At 40.6% G+C, this 18,526-nt stretch overlaps 1 protein-coding gene across 3 annotated transcripts in view; it reads right to left on the bottom strand.

Annotated features, from left to right (window-relative positions):
- CDK14 (cyclin dependent kinase 14) overlaps positions 1-18,526 on the bottom strand; it is a 638,693-nt gene that overhangs the window by 131,418 nt on the left and 488,749 nt on the right. For all 3 annotated transcript variants that reach the window (XM_043873241.1, XM_043873240.1, XM_043873242.1), the window contains one exon: positions 17,913-17,961. In XM_043873241.1, the coding sequence (XP_043729176.1) occupies positions 17,913-17,961 (49 nt within the window). The remainder of the gene's footprint in view (positions 1-17,912; positions 17,962-18,526) is intronic.

The following is an 18,526-nucleotide window of genomic DNA, read 5'->3' as shown; positions in this document are numbered from 1 at the left end:
ACCACCAGGGAAGTCCTGTCTTAATGTCTTGATTTCCTTCTACCTACTAGGCCCTGGACTTCCCTGGTGCCTCAGATGACAAAGAATCTGCCTGCAATGCAGAAGACCCAGGTTCAATCCCTGGGTCGGGAAGATCCCCTGGAGAAGGGAATGACAGCCCCCGCAAGTATTCTTGCCTGGAGAATCCCATGGACAGAGGAGCCTGGAGGGCTACAGTCCATGGGGTCCTGAAGAGTCAGACACCACTGAGTGACTACCACATACAGACATACACCAGGACCGAGGGTGCTGACCTTAAGTTCAGCTTCATCAAGACCACAAAGCAAAGGCCTTCCTTTTACCCTGCCATCCTCATTCCTCCTTTTCTCTTCCCAACCCTCCTGTTCAAATGGTCCCCAAACAGAGTGACTCAACCACATGTGAACCTTCAGGGCCCTCAGAGCTGTAGCAGATCAAGCTGACATGCACTGAAATATTGAGTAACTGCATCGCGTGTTTGGAGAGGGATTACTGTTAACTACTTACATGTCCAGGACTGATGCTGAACTTAGTCGGGAGAAAACATTTCTTGCCATGTTTGTTTTTGTTTTATGGTTCAAGGCCTGGAAAATAATTTATCCTACTCCATGGTATGATGTATGTTATAAATACAAGAACCATCAGAGGAGGGATTTTTTTAATTTTTAGAAAGATTATTTTATATATTTTCATAAAAACACAGCATTTCTCCTTACATTAGAATGTGCAATTTAGAGAGTGATTTTTAGCAATGAACCTGCAGGGTGCATTCCAACTGCAGAAGAGTTAAGAACTGGTCCCTTACATTCTTCTCCTACTTCTAAGCCCTTGCCTTTGACCTTTCATTTTTGGTCTCTATACCTGTATGAATCTGCATATGATTATATCACTGTTATCAAATAGACTACAAGAGCTTCTGGAGTTTGCAAACGGCTGTTCTCAGCACAGAAGTAGTTACTACATTAGAGAGACTTCAGCCCAATGATTGCCCTGCAGATAACTCCCATGTCCATTAACAGGAGGTTAGCCAGTCTTAAAAATGGCAGGGAACTGGCTTTGTGCATGGGAGCCCAGTCTTACAGCCACAACTGACATAAATACACTGCCATGGGTAAAATAAGGACTTCCCTATAGCTCAAACGGTAAAGAATCTGCCTGCAATGCAGGAGACCAGGGTTCGATCCCTGGGTCAAGAAAATCCCGTGGAGAATGGAATGGCAATACACTCCAGTATCCTTGCCTGGAGAATCCTATAGACAGAGATGCCTGGCGGGCTACAGTTTGTGCAGTCGCAAAGAGTCAGACACGGCTGAGTGACTAACACACACACACGTGTAAAGTCAACAGCTCGAGCTCAGCGCGGTGCCCTGTGATGACCTTGATGCGGGGGATGGGAGCAGGAGGGAGGCTCAAGCGGGAAGGGATATATGTATACCTAGAGCTGGTTCGAATTGTTGTAGAGCAGAAACTAACACAGCATTGAAAGCAATCATACGCCAATTAAAAACACAAAACCCATCACTAACAAGGTGTTGACAACAAACTCATGATCCCTTCCTATTTGGTTCCCTCCTGCCCTGTGGTGTGGGGGTGCCTAGGCTTTTCCAAGAGGCCGGTCTCTTAAAGAATAATGTGACTCCCGCTCTCTCAGAGTGTGAGAAGGTTGCGGATCTGGGGGCATGAGTGCTATGAAGGGTGGGCTGACGGTGAGCACAAAGTAGGCTGAGGCAGTCTTTACTGAACGTAAGCACAGCCTTTGGGCTGTGCATTTCTTTCTTCTTGCCTTTAATGCTCCATTCAGCTCTTTATAGAAAATGGTTCATAACGGAAAGATGCTATTCCAAACCCACTTGGGCTTAGAGGTCCCCCCTCCCCAAGCTGGCATAACTGCTTAGCTGTTTATTTTCTTGAGCGCTAATTCTATCTTTACAGCTGAAATAAGAGAACTATAAATGGAGAGAATTTTTAAAACTACACATTATCATCTGGGGTCCAGGTACTTAGAATTGCCAGGTATATGGAAGAAAGGGTGGATTTAGTCATGTCTCCAACATGAGGCAGAAGTCACAGCCATGACACAGACCACTAAAAAAAAAAACAAACTCCTCTGTGTCTTAAAATCAACAATATCAGCATATTGCAAAAAACGGAGACATGCATTTACAGATCATGTGTAAACATATGGAAGCATTTAAAAATGATTGCTTGGGAACTTGTAAGGAAAATTTTAAAGAATATTGAGGTCACTTTAGACTGGATGGAACAAACATAGGCTTTCCTGGTAGTCAGTGTAAATAACTGTTACATATATATATGTGTGTATATATATATAAATGAAAGAAAGTGAAAGTGTTAGTCACTCAGCTGTGTCCAACTCTTTGCGACCCATGGACTGTAGCCTGCCAGGTTCCTCTGTCCATGGAATTCTCCAGGCAAGAATAATGAAGTGGGTTGCCATTCCATTCTCCAGGGGATCTTCCTGACCCAGGGATCAAACCTGTGTCTCCTATATTGCAGGCAGATTCTTTACTGTCTAAGCCAACAGGAGAGCCCATATATAATGGTGGGGGGCATTCCAATTCAAGAAACATGTTAACTTTCTTGCTGCTATGCAGCTTGGCGCATTTTAACACATTCCCAAGTTTCACGTTTATATGTAGGAAAAACCAGATCTAGAGGAGACAGCTGAGGTGGTGCAATGGCCACTGCCCCCGGAGTCAGGGCTGTCCAAATGCCACACTTTGAAATTCCATTCTGGATACCCAGGAGAGATATGCTCAATATTCAACAAAATCGAAGAATTTGAAAACTGAAAATTTCTCAGATGTTCTCAGAGAGAGAAAATCCTGGGGCAGAGTCAGAGGATTTGGATTTAAGCCTACAGCTATACGAGAAAGAAAGAAGCAAGAGAATAAAAGCCTGGACAGGAGTCTTTCAGCAGCAAAATCTAATCCCCTCACAATATATTCTGGTGAGATACTGGTTAGAAATTGATCAGAATTTATGCTCTGCTCTGCACCATCCAATTTGGTAGCCACAAGTCACAGATGACTATCAAATTAAAATCAATTAAAATTAAATAAGATAATGATGCCTATTTAAATTAATTAAAATGAAACAAGATCAAAATTTAGTACCTCCATTGCCATAACCACATTTTAAGTTAATGTCCCAATATGGCTAGTAGGTACCATATCAGACAGTATAGATAGAAAGCATTCCTATCAATGCATAAATAAAGATCTTTCCAATATCTGCTGCAGCTTCTAGAAATTTCTAAAATAATAATTAAAAAAAGAATTATGTCATTTATATAGCAGAAGAATTTTATACTTTAGATGAAGAGTAGAGACTGGATTGAGAAAATCAGTGAATATAGATACAAAGAAGAGGGTTAGGTGAGAGATTACTCCAAAGATGTGGTGGCTGGTAAGAGAAGAAGCCTAAAATCATGATGGATGGAAGATGTCCCCGTGGAAACATTTTTCACTTCCTTGGGAAGAAGAGACATCAGAATTCTTTCAGCATCACAACTTGAAAGTCAGGAATGTGAGGTAGCTGAATTCTAAGAAAGGAGAGTAAAGCCTGATTTGACCACTGGATAAAATTAGAACTGTGGTTACAATTTTAACCTTCAGTCAAGGGTGACAAGAAATGAGAGGTGGAAAAATCCCATTTGTCTTCATCTTTATAAAAATAATATATATTTAGTTCCATGTGGAGACAAAGGCATGGAACCTGGTCTAATTTAAGTAGCCTCCAAGGTAGCTGAGCCAATATATAAAAAATGTTGGCCATCCAGGGACTTCTCTGGTGGTCCAGAGGTTCAGAATCTGCCCTGCAACGCAAGGGATGCAGGTTTGATCCCTGATCAGGGAACTAAGATCCCACACGCCATGGGGCAACTAAGTCCGAGTGCACCACAACCAGAGTCCAGGCACTGCAACAAAAGATCCTGCATCATGCACGGAAGATCCTGTGTGGTCTAACTAGTGAACACAAGTGAAGTGAAGTGAAAGTCGCTCAGTCGTGTCCGACTCTCTGGAATTCTCCAGTCCAGAATACTGGAGTGGGTAGCCTTTCCCTTCTCCAGGGGATCTTCCCGACCCAGGAGTCGAACTGGGGTCTCCTGCATTGCAGGCGGATTCTTTACCAACTGAGTTATGAGGAAAGCCCTGTGGTCTAACTAAGATACAACCAAATAAATAAACATTAAAAAAAATGTTGGCCATCCAAGTAGATGCCCAAAGTGGCGGACAGGTGCGGCCAATCAGACCATGGGGCAACACTGACTTCTCTAGTTGACATATCTTTCTTGTTTTGCTAAAGGTTGGGGAAAAATAAAAAATCAGTTGCTTATCTCACATAATTTACGGAGAAAAGTAGCTGGTTTCTAACCTTTTTTTTTTCCTCCCAGAACATGCTGCCCCCTCGAGGCCACAAGAATATACACACATGTAAAGATAATGCACGGGCTTCCCTAGTGGCTCAGAAAGTAGACTCTGCCTGCAAAATAGATGATCTGGGTTCGATCCCTGGGTTGGGAAGATTTCCCTGGAGGAGTGCATGGCAAACCACTCCGGTATTCATGCCTGGAGAATCCGATGGACAGAGGAGCCTGGTCAGTCCATGGGGTCACAAAGATATAGACACGACCAAACAATTAACACTTTCACTTCCAGTTTTTTCAAAGATAATGCATAAATAAAGGTCAGTTATATCCAAATTAATAGGGTCAACAGTAAGATATAGTGAAAAAGAAGGGAGATGGTTGGTTATGTCTATTGTCCAAAAGCCTTTAGAATAAAGATGAGAAGCAAAGGTTCACCTAGTCAAAGCTATGATTTTTCTTGGAGAAGGCAATGGCACCCCACTCCAGTACTCTTGCCTGGAAAATCCCATGGACGGAGGAGCCTGGTAGGCTACAGTCCATAGGGTCATGAAGAGTTGGACACGACTGAGCGACTTCACTTTCACTTTTCCCTTTCATGCATTGGAGAAGGAAATGGCAACCCACTCCAGTGTTCTTGCCTGGAGAATCCCAGGGACGGGGGAGTCTGGTGGGCTGCCGCCTATGGGGTTGCACAGAGTCGGACACGACTGAAGTGACGCAGCAGCAGAGAAGCAACCAACATTCATAAACCTCAAATAAACCTTAAGAGTTTCATGCTGAAGCTCCAGTATTTTGGCCATCTGACGCGAATGGAAAACTCATTGTAAAAGCCCCCGATTCTGGGAAAGATTAAGGGCAGAAAGAAAAGAGGGCATCAGAGGATGAGATCACTGATGTAATGGGCATGAGGGGGTCGCAAAGAGTTGGACATGACTGGGCAACTGAACAACAAAACGATAAACCTTACCTCTTCAGCTGACATAAATATAAGAAATCATAAATAGCACTGTAGCCCTATAATGGCATTTTCCTGGAGAAATTTAAAGGCATGTCAAGAGTCATGTTTCCTCTGTTTCAACTAGGGAGGAGAGAGTGTGAAGTAAGAGGAAGAAAATCGGTGTGGTATGACCGCTTTAATTAACATCTCCAAAGTATATCTAGTTTTGATATGAAACTTAATATATTAAAACAAGGCCCCGAGATGGGGAATAAAAGCCAATGAATTTAAGGAGTGCACGTGATTTTATCCCTGCTAAGAATTTAATCTTTTAAACCTTGGCTGCAGTAAAGTGGTCAAAATCTGGCCTAAGAAATGAGAACTACTCTTTGTCTTGACTTCAAATCAATTCTTCCCCAACGATCGTGCCATAAACACACACACACACAGAGCTGGTATGTTTATTGGTTTATTCACTACAGGATTCAGCTGGACAAACATCACAAAGATGATGGCTGATTTAATTGAATTTATGATCAAATGTTTTCCATTTCAGGAAGAGTGGGAAATCACTTATGGGGAGATTTGAATAATTTAAGGGAAGTTCTCTATTTGGCACTGTGTTTGTATATCAAGTCTTGAGGGATTAAATTCAGCTGAGGACCAGCAGAGAATCCACATACAGATACACAAAGATATGCTGGCTAATAATGCAGTGAGGGCCATAATATCGATCCCTTTGTGTTAATATGTCTATTCATATATATCTTATTTGTAGTCAGGGTAAGTAATAACAACCACACATACTCACTCTGAGACTTCCATTTTAAATCACCACTGGACTTTTCTGATATCCCTAAAATGTAGAAATGATCTAAAACTGCTCTTTCAGATAAGACAAAAAATAATTGACCTGCAGATTATATATATGTGTGTTCAAGGCTTTTTCATGTATCTTTATTGTTTTTGTCAAAGACAAAATAAAATCTATTGTTAAAGTCACTCGCATGTCAGATACAACAAAGTAACATGGGACTTGTGCCTTGGGGTCTGGAGTTGGCTCAGTGTCTGAAAGAAAAAGGCAGTTTCCTTTGGTGTCCCCCATCCATCTGATTGTTAGTGATGACAGGTGAACCAAACTAAAGCCATGCTTCCAGACTTTATTCTTTGTTTCTAAACATAAGTCTTCCCCATTTAGGAGCTGCAGTCAATAAGAATAATTACTGTGAGTCTCACAAAGGAAACCCTCAGGTCAAGTGGACACCCAGGTTCTATGTAACGGGCTTAGGCTTACCCACCAGCTCGTGTATAGAGTTCATGTACATGTACGGAAGAGGTCAAAAAGATGCTTTGAACTTGGTAACAGGGCTTGTCTATGGGGCTTCTTTCAATTTAATTAGGAAAACTGTCTATTAAGATGAGTTTCAAGACTTAGGGTAAATCACAGTTCTCCATGAATTATGTACAATGCTATTTGCTAACATATCCCTCTTAGGAAGGAACTGCTGGGGAAGAGGACTCTTATTTCTACATAAGTATTTTTTAAAAATTATCTGGTGTCCAAGAAATTCAGCACATGGTTCTAGAAAGGCAGAAGGAATATTCCAGATATCTGAGGTACTCATTTTCAAGGACAATTACTTATCTTGAAATGAAACCCTCGAACTGGCAGGAGAGGGCAGGGCATGTTGAAAAACACAAGTGGGGCGGGGGTGGAATGTAATCCTGCCAAGGGTCTTAAGGACTGAAAATCTGGGGCTCAGACTGGCTAGTGAGCTTCCTGAATATTATACGGTTCAGAAGTAGATCTAAAATTGGAACTTGGCCCCTATCATACCAAAGCTTATGTGGCTTTCAAGTGTTTTCTGGCCGTTTGCACCAATAATGAGCTTTCATGGGCATCTTTCCCCTTTTCTGTTCTTCTCTGATTTGTATCAACAATGTTTATTGACTGTATTTTTACAGGATCAATAGGACCACTGGCTGCCGAGCAGATGTCAGATGCACTTGTCAACAGTCTATTAACTGTCTCCTCACAATGAGGGGAAGTTGAGCCCCAGTTTTATAGAAAGTCTCCCCAAAGGATGAGGGGGGCCACTTGTCCTCACAAATGATTGGGTCCCTTGTCCAATCCTAATTTTCATGAAAATCAATCAGGGTCAAGTGTGAAGTGGGCGACAGTGGATACAAGAGATGACATTGTTGTTCAAATCATCTTTTCCAGTGATAACTTACGCTCATATTAGTTTAGAGGCTGACGATTCACTAAATTCATAAATATTTGCTTAATCAAAAGAAAAATGAAAAAATAAGTGCTGAGGAAAGGGATCTGAAAGCCAGCAATTTTTAATAAATGAAGAGCAATAAAATTTTCTGCATTTCTGTTCATGCTTAAAAATGTTGCATTTTTTTTTCAACACCAAGGCAGTTTTATTCCAAAAAGTAAAAACTGATTTAACATTTTGAAAATGTATCAATGTAATTTTCCAATTTAATAGAAAAAGTTTTTTTTAAGGCTTTTTAATTTATTTTTATTTTTTTATTGAAGGATAATTGCTTTACCAAATTTTGTTGTTTACTGTCAAACCTCAACATGGATCAGCCACAGGTATACATATATCCCCTTCCTTTTGAACCTCTTTCCCATCTCCCTCCGCATCCCACCTGTCTAGGTTGATACAGAGCCCCTGCTTGAGTTTCCTGAGCCTCACAGCAAATTCCCATTTCTATCTATTTTACAGATGGTAATGTAAGCTTCCATATTACTCTTTTCGTACTTCTCACCCTCTCCTCCCCTCTTTCCTTGTCCAACAGTCTATTCTCTATGTCTGTTTCTCCACTGCTGCCCTGTAAGTAAATTCTTCAGTACCATTTTTCTGGATTCCATATATATGCATTAGAATACAAAATTTTTCTATTTCTGACTTACTTCAGATGTGGCAATTTACAATGTTCTGAAGTTAAAGAATTAACATATGTCCCCACCGGTGCCCATGAGAGGCTTAATTAGTAGGTGGAGATCCTCTCAATAGCATCTCATATGTGGATAAGGGGAAGTTGAGCCTTTCTGCATTTTCTGAGCAGAGTTGAGGGAGTTCAAGGAGGCCGCGAAAACAGCAAAGAGGTGAATTCTTCAGGGAGTTCAAAAAGGGTAGAGAGCTGTGTGTCTAACCCCTAGCAGTTCCCAACAGAAAAGAGCGGAGAGAACAGGAGAAGGAAAAAGGGGTGCAGACACCTGAAGTAGGCAGAGCTTGCAGGAAGGAATAGCACGGCCCCAGAAAGGAGAGGTGGGCTGGCATGTCTGTTGGGTGTTCCCTGATACTTCACTCCCTCTGCAGATTTATCACGCTTATTGGGTCTTCCAGAGCTATTATCTTCTCAGTGTTAGCCACTCAGTCATATCTGACTCTTTGTGACCCCATGGACCGCAGCCCTCTAGGATCATCTGTCCACGGAGCTCTCCAGGCCAGAATACTGGAGCGGGTTGCCATTCCCTTCTCCAGGGAATCTTCCCGACCCAGGGATCGAATCTGCATTGCAGACAGATTCTTTACCATCTGAGTCACTAGGGAGGCCCAGAGTTTTTACAAACAAAAGACAGAGGTGAGAGGCAAACACATCAAGCAAGATCCTCAGACACTTGAGTGTAAAATGCAAGGACTCTTGAGCATAGAGTTTCCAAGCATCGGACACCCACACTTGAATTACGTTGGTGGGCACCTAAAATAAATGGATAGTTTCCATGCTGATCCACAGCTGTGGTGCCCAGTTTGGTAGCTACCAGGGCCAGCTATTTACACGTCTCCCACATTTGAACCTTCACACTGCAAACGCTCAAAGACACGGATGTGCCCTGTATGCCAGGGGCTGTACTGCACCATTGAACATTTCAAGGGGCTATATACTGTAAGATCAAAAATGCTCTCTTTATGTCTTGTGTTTGTCTTTTACATATGATTTGTGTGAAAAAGTATTATAAACCAATTACAGTACAGTACTCAACAGCCCACTGTGTTACTTGGGTACTTAGGCTGACTTTGTTGGACTTACAAACAAATCACACTTACAAACATGCTCTCAGAATGGAACTTGTTTGTATGCAGGGGACTTAAAACGGTAATTAAAATTTAAATGAAATTTAAGATTCAGTTCCTAAGCCACATTTCCAGTACTCAGTAGCCACGGTGGGCTAATGGCTATTGCCCTGGGCAGTGCAGATTACAGACTTTCACCAACGGAGAAGGTTCTGCTAGACAGCACTGACCTAGAGGGGAAAGAAATGTCAGGCCAAATTTTTACTTTCTTAGAGATGATGAGCTTTCCTGAGAATAATCGCTTTTATTCTCTTTGCTGGGATGGAAACAGGCTTCTTCCTTATATATAATTTTGAGCAGAGCTAATGTGAACCAGGCAACATGGAACCATTAGGGTCAGGGGCCTATGCTTGTCACCTGATTAGCCAGAGATTGGGCAAAACGGGCAGTGTCTGACTGGATGAGGGCTGGGTTTGCCATCTCTGCTCTGCCTCACCCCACAACTCATCACTGAATAGGAAACCCCAGTACAGCTCAAGAAAAGCAGAATGGCCCAATGATGTCCTCTCACCCATCCATCCCTGAAGTCTGTGAATGTGTTACTTTTCAAGCAAAAGGGACCCATCTTGAGGGTGCAATTAAGGTCTTAAAATAGAAAGGCTAAGCTGGATTATACAATTTAGAAGAAGGGACCTTTCTCTTCCTGGAGGCAGAAGAGATGGGACAGAAGGGCAAGAGAGAGAGATTTGAAGTATGAGAAGACTTGTTGCACGGATGCTGCTTTAAAGAAGGAGGTGGCAGGGTGACAAGGAATATACGTGGCCTTCAGGAGCTGGGGGAGGTCCCCAACTGACAACCAGAAAGGAAATGGGACCTCAGTCCAACAGCCATAAGGAATTAAATTCTGCAAGCTATCTGAATAAGCCTGGAAGCAAGGCTCTCTCCAAGAGCCTTGAGACAGGGACCAGCTACCAATACCTTGATTTTGGCCATGTCAGACCCAGATCAAAGAAAACAGCTGAGCCCATCCAGGCGCCTGCCCAAGAGAAGACAATACATTTGTGGTGTTTTACATCAATAAATTTGTGGTAATTTGCTACAGCAGCCACAGAATACAAATACACCATTTTATATTGTGGAGAAGCAGAGAGCCTCCTCAGCTCACACTTCAAGGATCTGTGTTGGGGAACAGTTCAAGAAAGCCTAATTCTATCGTCCTCCTTTCAGGGAATAGAGCAGCCCAGCTGCTCCTGGAAATTCTTTGCTGTGTCAGAAGTGTGGTTGGGTTTTATCCCTTAATAAGCTGATGGGAGAAAGAAGGTTTTAGCTGCACCAGAAGTGTGTACTTTTGAAATGAAGAGTCCAACACATAATCTGAAAGGATGAGAAACAACGGCTATTGCCAACTCCCAGGCCTGGCACGTACTGCCAGTTAGTAAGAGAGAAGATGGATGGTTTCTGCCTATCAGAAGGGAAACGAAAAACCTGTTCTAAAAGACAGCAAACAGCATGGGCCTGCCCTCAACCATCACCAGGGGCTGTTAACGTCAGCGAATTCTTTGCTACACAAAGAATTGTGTAGATTTTGCCAGATTGGCAATGACACGAAATGACAGAAGATAATTTCCTGGGGCAGTGGGAGCTGTGTGGAGTGGGTGACAAATCCCACCAGCACAGTCTGAGTGGGTGGCTGGCAGGCCCTTCAGCTCCAGCCCTTGGCCTGTCACCAACCCAATGGCACATTACCCAGCAGTCACGGAAGGCACCTTTGTTGATGGTGTGGGTGGTCAGCCTGCTGCAAACGCTGTTCGCTAGGAGAGGGGAAATTAGGGCTGTGCTCCATCCCCGCTCTCCCACTGCTGAAAACCTAGACCTGGAATCAATGACACCAGACCCCAGCAGAGATCTCCTGACCCAGAGTCATAGTGAGAAAAACAACAAAAAAGTCAGGCACTGATAGCCCTGCTTGAATATCAGGGTTTTCAAAACGACACTATTTCCTAAGATTCACTCTGGGGCATACCATCCAAGTTGTAACTCTCAATAGCATGGATCGACTGTCCTCAGCATGCTTTTTATTTCAAGCTATAAAGTGAAGATGATAACATCTGCTCTGACTACCTTCCAATATTGAAGATGGGACAACATATGTGAGAGCCAGTTCTATATTGCAAAGGGCTGTCCGATGGTTTATTACCCATCCCAGTCAGGACTATAGTGAGTGTATGTCAGGCTTTTTACCAGGTGCATCTCACATGTTATCAATTTATGCTGTAGCTACTATCAATAATCAGGGCTAGGCCTTTGACAGATTTGCCAGCTTTTACTTAGACAGCCTTCTCTTCATCCCCCTGGTACCTGCCTCCAACGTGCGTCTTTGGACAGAATTTTACGCTGTCTTCTTTAACTCCCACCAGAGCCTGGAAGGCATCGCCTACTTGAGGACCTCCTCCTTTTTCCCCTTCAAGAATCTACTCTTTAGTTTTCTAGAAGAATTGCTCTCTGGTCAATGGCAAGGGGGTTCATAGATCAGATAAACATCACACCTCCATAATGCTTTCAGTAACTGAACTAAGGGTTCATTCTTCTGAAAATAAATCACCCCAGAAACTGCTCTGAACTGTGACTTTTTTGTAAGCTGGCAGGGGAGACCAGGGGCTTCCGAACAATACCATGTGTGGGTGTCCAAGGTCAGGACAAGAGGCCTGCTTGGATTTGACTGTCCAAGTGTTAAAAGTCACATTTTTAAGGGTGTGGTGAGGAACTGCAACCTCGTAGCCTCCTATGCTGGACTCAAATCCCCAGAGCTGGGCAGCCAACAACTGCAGCTCAGCTCATCCTCTGAGTGGAGAGAAAGGAATTCCAAAATGTCTGCTTTACCGTTTGCCACCCTAACAAACCTACCCCTAAAAAGGTGATGGATGATGTAAAGAACAATTTCTTTGAGAAGAAATATGGTGAGAAGAAATCTCCAGGCACTAAATATATTAAAACTGTTACTCTGAAGTAAATAGAATTATAACAAAAATGATCAACAATGAGAAAAAAAAAGTGAAACTGGAGAAAGATGATTCAAAGATCTGGCTCAACTCAACTGCTCCTCCTAGCGTCAACAACTGTTCTTACCTTCCTCTAAAATTCCTCAGCAACTGTAGAGAAATTGAAAGCTTGAACTTCCTTGGCAATACATTATTACTTTAGAAAATTTTAGGTCAACTTCGAACAATAAGGCAGAGTAGAAAGCAGGGCTTTTCTTTCTTGAGAAGTCACCTACTTATATCTTAATGGAATGCAATAACATATGATAAGAAATATACAATAGAGAACCACCAATGTAAACATACAGAGTGAGATTTATGTTACTCCTCGCAATATTATTTTAAATACATTGTGCTTTATGAATACGGAACACAACTTTCCAGCAAGCCACTGCCATTTTTAAAACATGTTTTGGAGGTTAATCATCAAATTAGATAAAACATTCAAGGAAAGTTCAAGAACGCCAAGCAAGAAAACACATCTAAAACTCCTAAATGAGGGTTTGCGACCCTACTGTAGGCATCTGACAATACATGCAGGTAAATGTTATCATCTCTATTTTTGCATTTCCATAAGGGTATCCTCATTGTAATGTCTCTGAATTTACTGCACATCTTAACGTGTTGCCTTTTTTTTTTTTTAGAATTCTTAGGAGAAATCTAATTGGACTTACTAACTAGAAGGCTTATAAGCAGAACGAGAGCATGGGGCTGGAGGGAGGAGAAAAAGGCTGGCTAACACCTGTTCAGTGTCTGTGGACATGCTTTGCTTTATCAACCATGAAATTTGTTTTCCAAATCTGACTTGGTGGTTTATCCTTAGTTCTCTTTTTGCTACTTTCAAACCTCCGAAATTGTTCAGCTGCTGAAAAGTTCCAAAACAAGCAAATGCATTCCTGGAATCCTACCCTTAACTTTGCTGGATAATATATACTAAGGCTTCTTCTCCAGCCAAAATAATAAAAGATCTTTTAAGTGGGTGGAATTCTTGGTTGATTGCACATGCATGCCAATGTCAGACAACTATAAATAGAGAGATCTGGAAGAAAAATAGGGAGAGTCTTTATAAGTCCAAGGAAATAAAATGGAATGTTTCGAAGGCCATTGGAAAACAGAACATGTATTTATAAAATTAAGATTTGTCTGCCTTTAGTCCAAAATCCCCTTCAAGCAAGAGAGATCCCACATGTATCATGAAATTCCAGTAGGAAGGAATAAAAGGACCTTCTTTTCTATATTAATATGTATTTATTATTCTCGATCCTATAATTAAGACTTCTTCTTTATATTATCGTTTTCAGTTTAGCTATCTGCTGAATCTTTTGATATTTTTCTTCTATCATTGCATTGTTTCACCAGAATACTAAAAAAATCTTTCAAAGGATAAAACTGTGCCCATGGTCACTGGTATAAATGAAGTCAGCAGGGAATTGCATGGGAGTTACCTAGGGCAGACTTGGTCCCAAAATAAACTGGGTCACTTGTTACAGCTGTTCAAAGAGATGTAAGGCTTCATTTCTCAAGAAATTCTTACTTGCTTAGGCAGGTTAACATATCCACCAGCTTCAACAGCTGTGTTAACACATATTCTTAAAGACGTTTCTTAATTTTCAAATGTAATGTTTCAAATGTAAGTGACTTAGATTTGTCTATTAACCTGCCCATCTTGTATTAACCTGTCTAAATTGAACTGAAACCAGTCCTTGCAAATTAGTTCACTTTATTTAGAACCTATTACTGCTGTACAAGAGAATTTAGCAATTGCTTTGGTTTCGTAATTGTGCCGTCGACGAGCAAATTAGTGAGCAGCAAGGGAGAATGCCAGCATTTGCCTAACTGTCCTTAAATGCCATTCTTCTGAATCCAGACTCCATTCTTAAGTCGGGGATGTTGACATGTTAATGATGGTTACAAGGTCACAAGTCCATTTGGAGGAAGGATCAATAATATAATTCATATCTCTGAATTCTTACTACTCTGTAAATCGCATCGGGTTCAAATTGTTTGGAGGCTACAGATCACTCTAAGGGCTCAGTACATGACGGATACCAGAAAATCATATTTTTATAATATTTTTAGTGATGAATTTATTACTTGGTGTTTTGTGAAATAAACCCTTCAGGCAACAACAACAACAACAAAGGACTTGCGGGGATTTGAAAATAGCATGGTTCCAAACATATCATGTCTATAATTTTAAAACATCACTTCAAAAGCTCAATTTTAATATTTTCTCTAAAATGCTTTTAAAGTAATCTAAGGGCGGGACTCTATTAAATGACTATGAATTAATTCTAGGTTTTTTAAAAGGCATATGTGACTGTAGAAAAAAAGAATGATATTAACTGCAATTCTATCAAATGATTTAAAAGACCTTCCATAAAAATATATCTTTCCTTTAGTTTTTTAGAACTTGTTTTTAGTAGAAAACATATAAATCCTATGTTCACAGAAAATGCAAATAAAAAATATTTCTAAAGTGACATCTTAAAGAGAAACGGAGTTCTTATTTTGTGAAAAATCATATTCTGAGGAATTCTTCTTGCCCTCAAAAGCAATATCATATTTACTGAATCTAGCATCTTTTAAGAAAAAATTCAAGATTGAGAACAATGTACAGTTTTCAAAATTCCTAAAGCAGCAATACCAGAGTATTATCCAGCCTAATTTTGTCAGTGAAGTTTAATCACTTTTATTGTGACCTTATGCTGAAGCTGAAGCTCCAGTATTTCGGCCACCTGACTCAAAGAGCTGACTCACTGGAAAAAAATCCTTACACAGGGAAGATTGAAGGCTAAAGGAGAAGGGGGCAGCAGAAGATGAAATAATTAGATAGCATCACCGACTCAATGGACATGAGTTTGGGCAAACTCTGGGGCACAGTGGAGGACAGAGGAGCCTAGCTTGCTGCAGCCCATGGGGTTGCAAAGTCAGACACATTTTAGCGACTGAACAAGAACTGTGACATGAACAGTACCTCTCAGAGAGAGGAAAGCGTCAGGTCATAGGTGGTCAGAATGAAGCAAAGCAATGCAAAGCTTGAATACTACTTCCACTGTTTTTATCTTTTTGAAAGAGATGAGACAACCTAGTTTCTCTGAGGCAGAGTGATGTAAATGGACAAAAGTATCTTCTCTGAGAGGCGTTCCACTAGTCACTATGAATGGTTGAACAAAAAACGGCCATCCATCTGGGCATACAGATGGTAGGTGCTGAATACAAGTTGCAAAAATGAGACACTGGAGTGGGTCAGGTGTAAATGCTGTTGGGGCGCCATCCACAAGAGGACAGTGGACCTAACATCACGCAGCATCGTCAATTGCCCTCCCCTTCCCCTTCCCTGTCTTTTTTTTCTTTTGACATAGAAGAACTGTATTTATTTTTGAGATGATGCACGTGATAAAACAGCATGTTCATATCTTCACATGTAACATATACAATTTTGGAGTCTGAATGAATATGCACTAAAATATTAAAACTGGCTTATTTAGAAGAAGAAAAGGTAATTGAGCATTAAAGAAAAGCCTACCTAGATGTACTAGTTTACTACAATAGACAGTATTTTCGAATCATAGTGGCAGCTATCATGGACTGCTTGTACCTAACTGCCATTCCTGTTTCTTCCCTACTAACAAAACCCTGCCTTACAGGCAACAAGATGTCAGGGCCAGGGGACAAAGGGGCCCACCCCTCCCTTTTTACCAATGCCCAGCCAAGGGAGGATATGCAGTCCACCCATCAGAGAGACAGAGGGGCAAATCTCTCTGGGCATCTCAAGGATATTCCTCCCTGATACGAGCAGGATGGGGAGAAAGTTCCTTTATTGCTGTCTACTTTGCTTCCGGCTTTGGTTCTGGACACTGTCATTTGAAGAAATGGTGTTGAGTTGTTACAGCCACTTTGTAACACCAAGGATGACAGAACAAATGCATCCAAGAAAATCTTGATGTCTTCCTGCCCTGTTCTTTCTCAGCTACTCTAAGTGGATAAAAACTGCCATTTATTTTCCTGGGTGATTTGTAAGTCATTTCAGCTCTGTCTGAAGGAAGGAAATGGAGGGTTAGCTAAACTGAAGGCTGTTCTCCACAAACGCTACTCTGTATAGACTTGCCCGTTTTTCTGTTACTTCAGAGATGGAGTTAAGAGATTCAATTGCTTTATCAAGAATTGTTCCATAATGTGGTTACCAGGTTGGTCAAAACTTTTGAGCAATTATGAGAAATGTGTTTGATGATTTAATTAAAACGGGAACTGTATACTGAAGATAGTACCTGGTATATGAAAGCACTTAATTAAAATATGTTAGACCACTGATCAGTGAAGTTAGGGTGGAGGAGGTTAAAAGGGTGAGGAACACACACAGAATGTTCCCACCCAGCTGAGGGCGTGCTTCCCAGGGGAGATTCTGTTTAGATATTAAGAACTGACCCTTCAAATGGGAAATGTGAAGTCCTGTGTTAGACAAAAATAATTATACTGGTGTGTTCTTCTAAGTATGAATTTAATCAAAATAAACTGCCAAATCTTTCAAAGAATCCACTGAAGAACTGAATGTATTCATTTCATGAGTTCCTCATAATAAGCTGTCTGATGTTATCTGCTGACAGCATTGATTAAAGGCATTTTTATTATAAAAAGTTTCTATTTTTTCCATAATTGATGACATATAAAATTAAACATGTCAAAACAGTAAAAAGGGAGACAATAACACTAAATTCCCTGTAGACAAAATTTTGTTATGACAAATAATAGTTAACTTAATCAAAGCAGAACCAGTTACCATTTCCCCCAACATAATTCTTGAGATGTGATGCTCACAATCAATAGGAGTGACTCAATTACTCTGCTTCCTAACTTTCAAAGATTTAGGAGCAGTCTGGCTTGCAAAAAAACCAAAAAACTCTGAATCACTTGAGACACTCAGATCATCAGATGTCATCAAATTTTGAAACCAATCAATAAAACAATTTCAACAACGTCTGATGACAGAATAGAAATGAAATCAACAGTGTACATATACTCCAAATGATACATGCACTTTGCTTCCCATTAAGGCTCAGGGGGAAAAAAATTAGTTAACCTGAAAACATTTGAAAGATCAGTTTCATCTAGCTCAAAGGTTGTCACCAACATTAATCAGATCAGAAAGTCAGTGGATATATTGTATTTAAGAAACATTATTTTAGCATCCAAGCATGCTAAAACATTTCTTGGAATCTAGTTAGAAGAAGAGAGACCACAGTGAATTTCAGGACTAACAACTCTAAAGCAATAAATACAGCCTCACTCTGGGAATCCAAGCTCATAGAAGAGTGTCAGCTTAGGTGAAACACGGGGGCTGCAAACAGGACTAAATAACTGTCTAATGGCTGAATGAATGGATGGATAGATAATCGGGTGAACAAATGGAAGAATGGCATGAGAAACTTATCAGGAGAGTTTTAAAAGTTAAGAGCGATAAAGAGAAAGCATAATCTGCATTAAAAACTTACTTATTCCATGCTTGTCTAAGGTTTTTAGAGCTGTACGGGGTAAAGCGTTCTGAAATAAAAAAGAAAATGATAAACAGTCTTTATTCCAAATGTCCATATTGACAGTCTGTTTAAAAAAAAAACTTTTAAAAAGTTACTGTTGGATTTAACCATAGTTCTGCTAGACAAACTAGGTCTTCACCTCAGATTAAACAGTTATAAAGAGTAAAACAAGAAGAGTTTAACACTTTAAGCAATGAAACATTGTTTTCTTTTGTCTAGAGCGATTTGTTTCATAACCTGGCTTCCTAGTAATTCTTTCTTAGAATAAGTTTTAACTGGGTTGAAAAAAGAAATGCAAATTCTTGTTTTGGACTGCAAACTGTAGGTAGATTTATAGAAGAATACTGCCACATCAGTCCAGTGAAACCTGCTGTTTTCTCAATGAAGACATCTTTTTTTTTTTTTAAACATTTAAAAATGTTTACTTTTAATTAAAAAAACTTTACTTTCCATTTACAGTTATTACAAAATATTGGCTCTATTCCCCATTTGTATGATACATTCTTGGGCCTGTCTTATACCCAGCAGTTTGTGCCTCCACTTCCCCACCTCTACATTGCTCCTCCACCCGC

This window comes from Cervus elaphus, chromosome 18 (genome assembly GCF_910594005.1).
Source record: "Cervus elaphus chromosome 18, mCerEla1.1, whole genome shotgun sequence".
In the NCBI taxonomy this organism is placed as follows: domain Eukaryota; kingdom Metazoa; phylum Chordata; class Mammalia; order Artiodactyla; family Cervidae; genus Cervus; species Cervus elaphus.
Note: the sequence above shows the minus strand (reverse complement) of the source record. Positions and strands in the feature narration are given on the sequence as shown.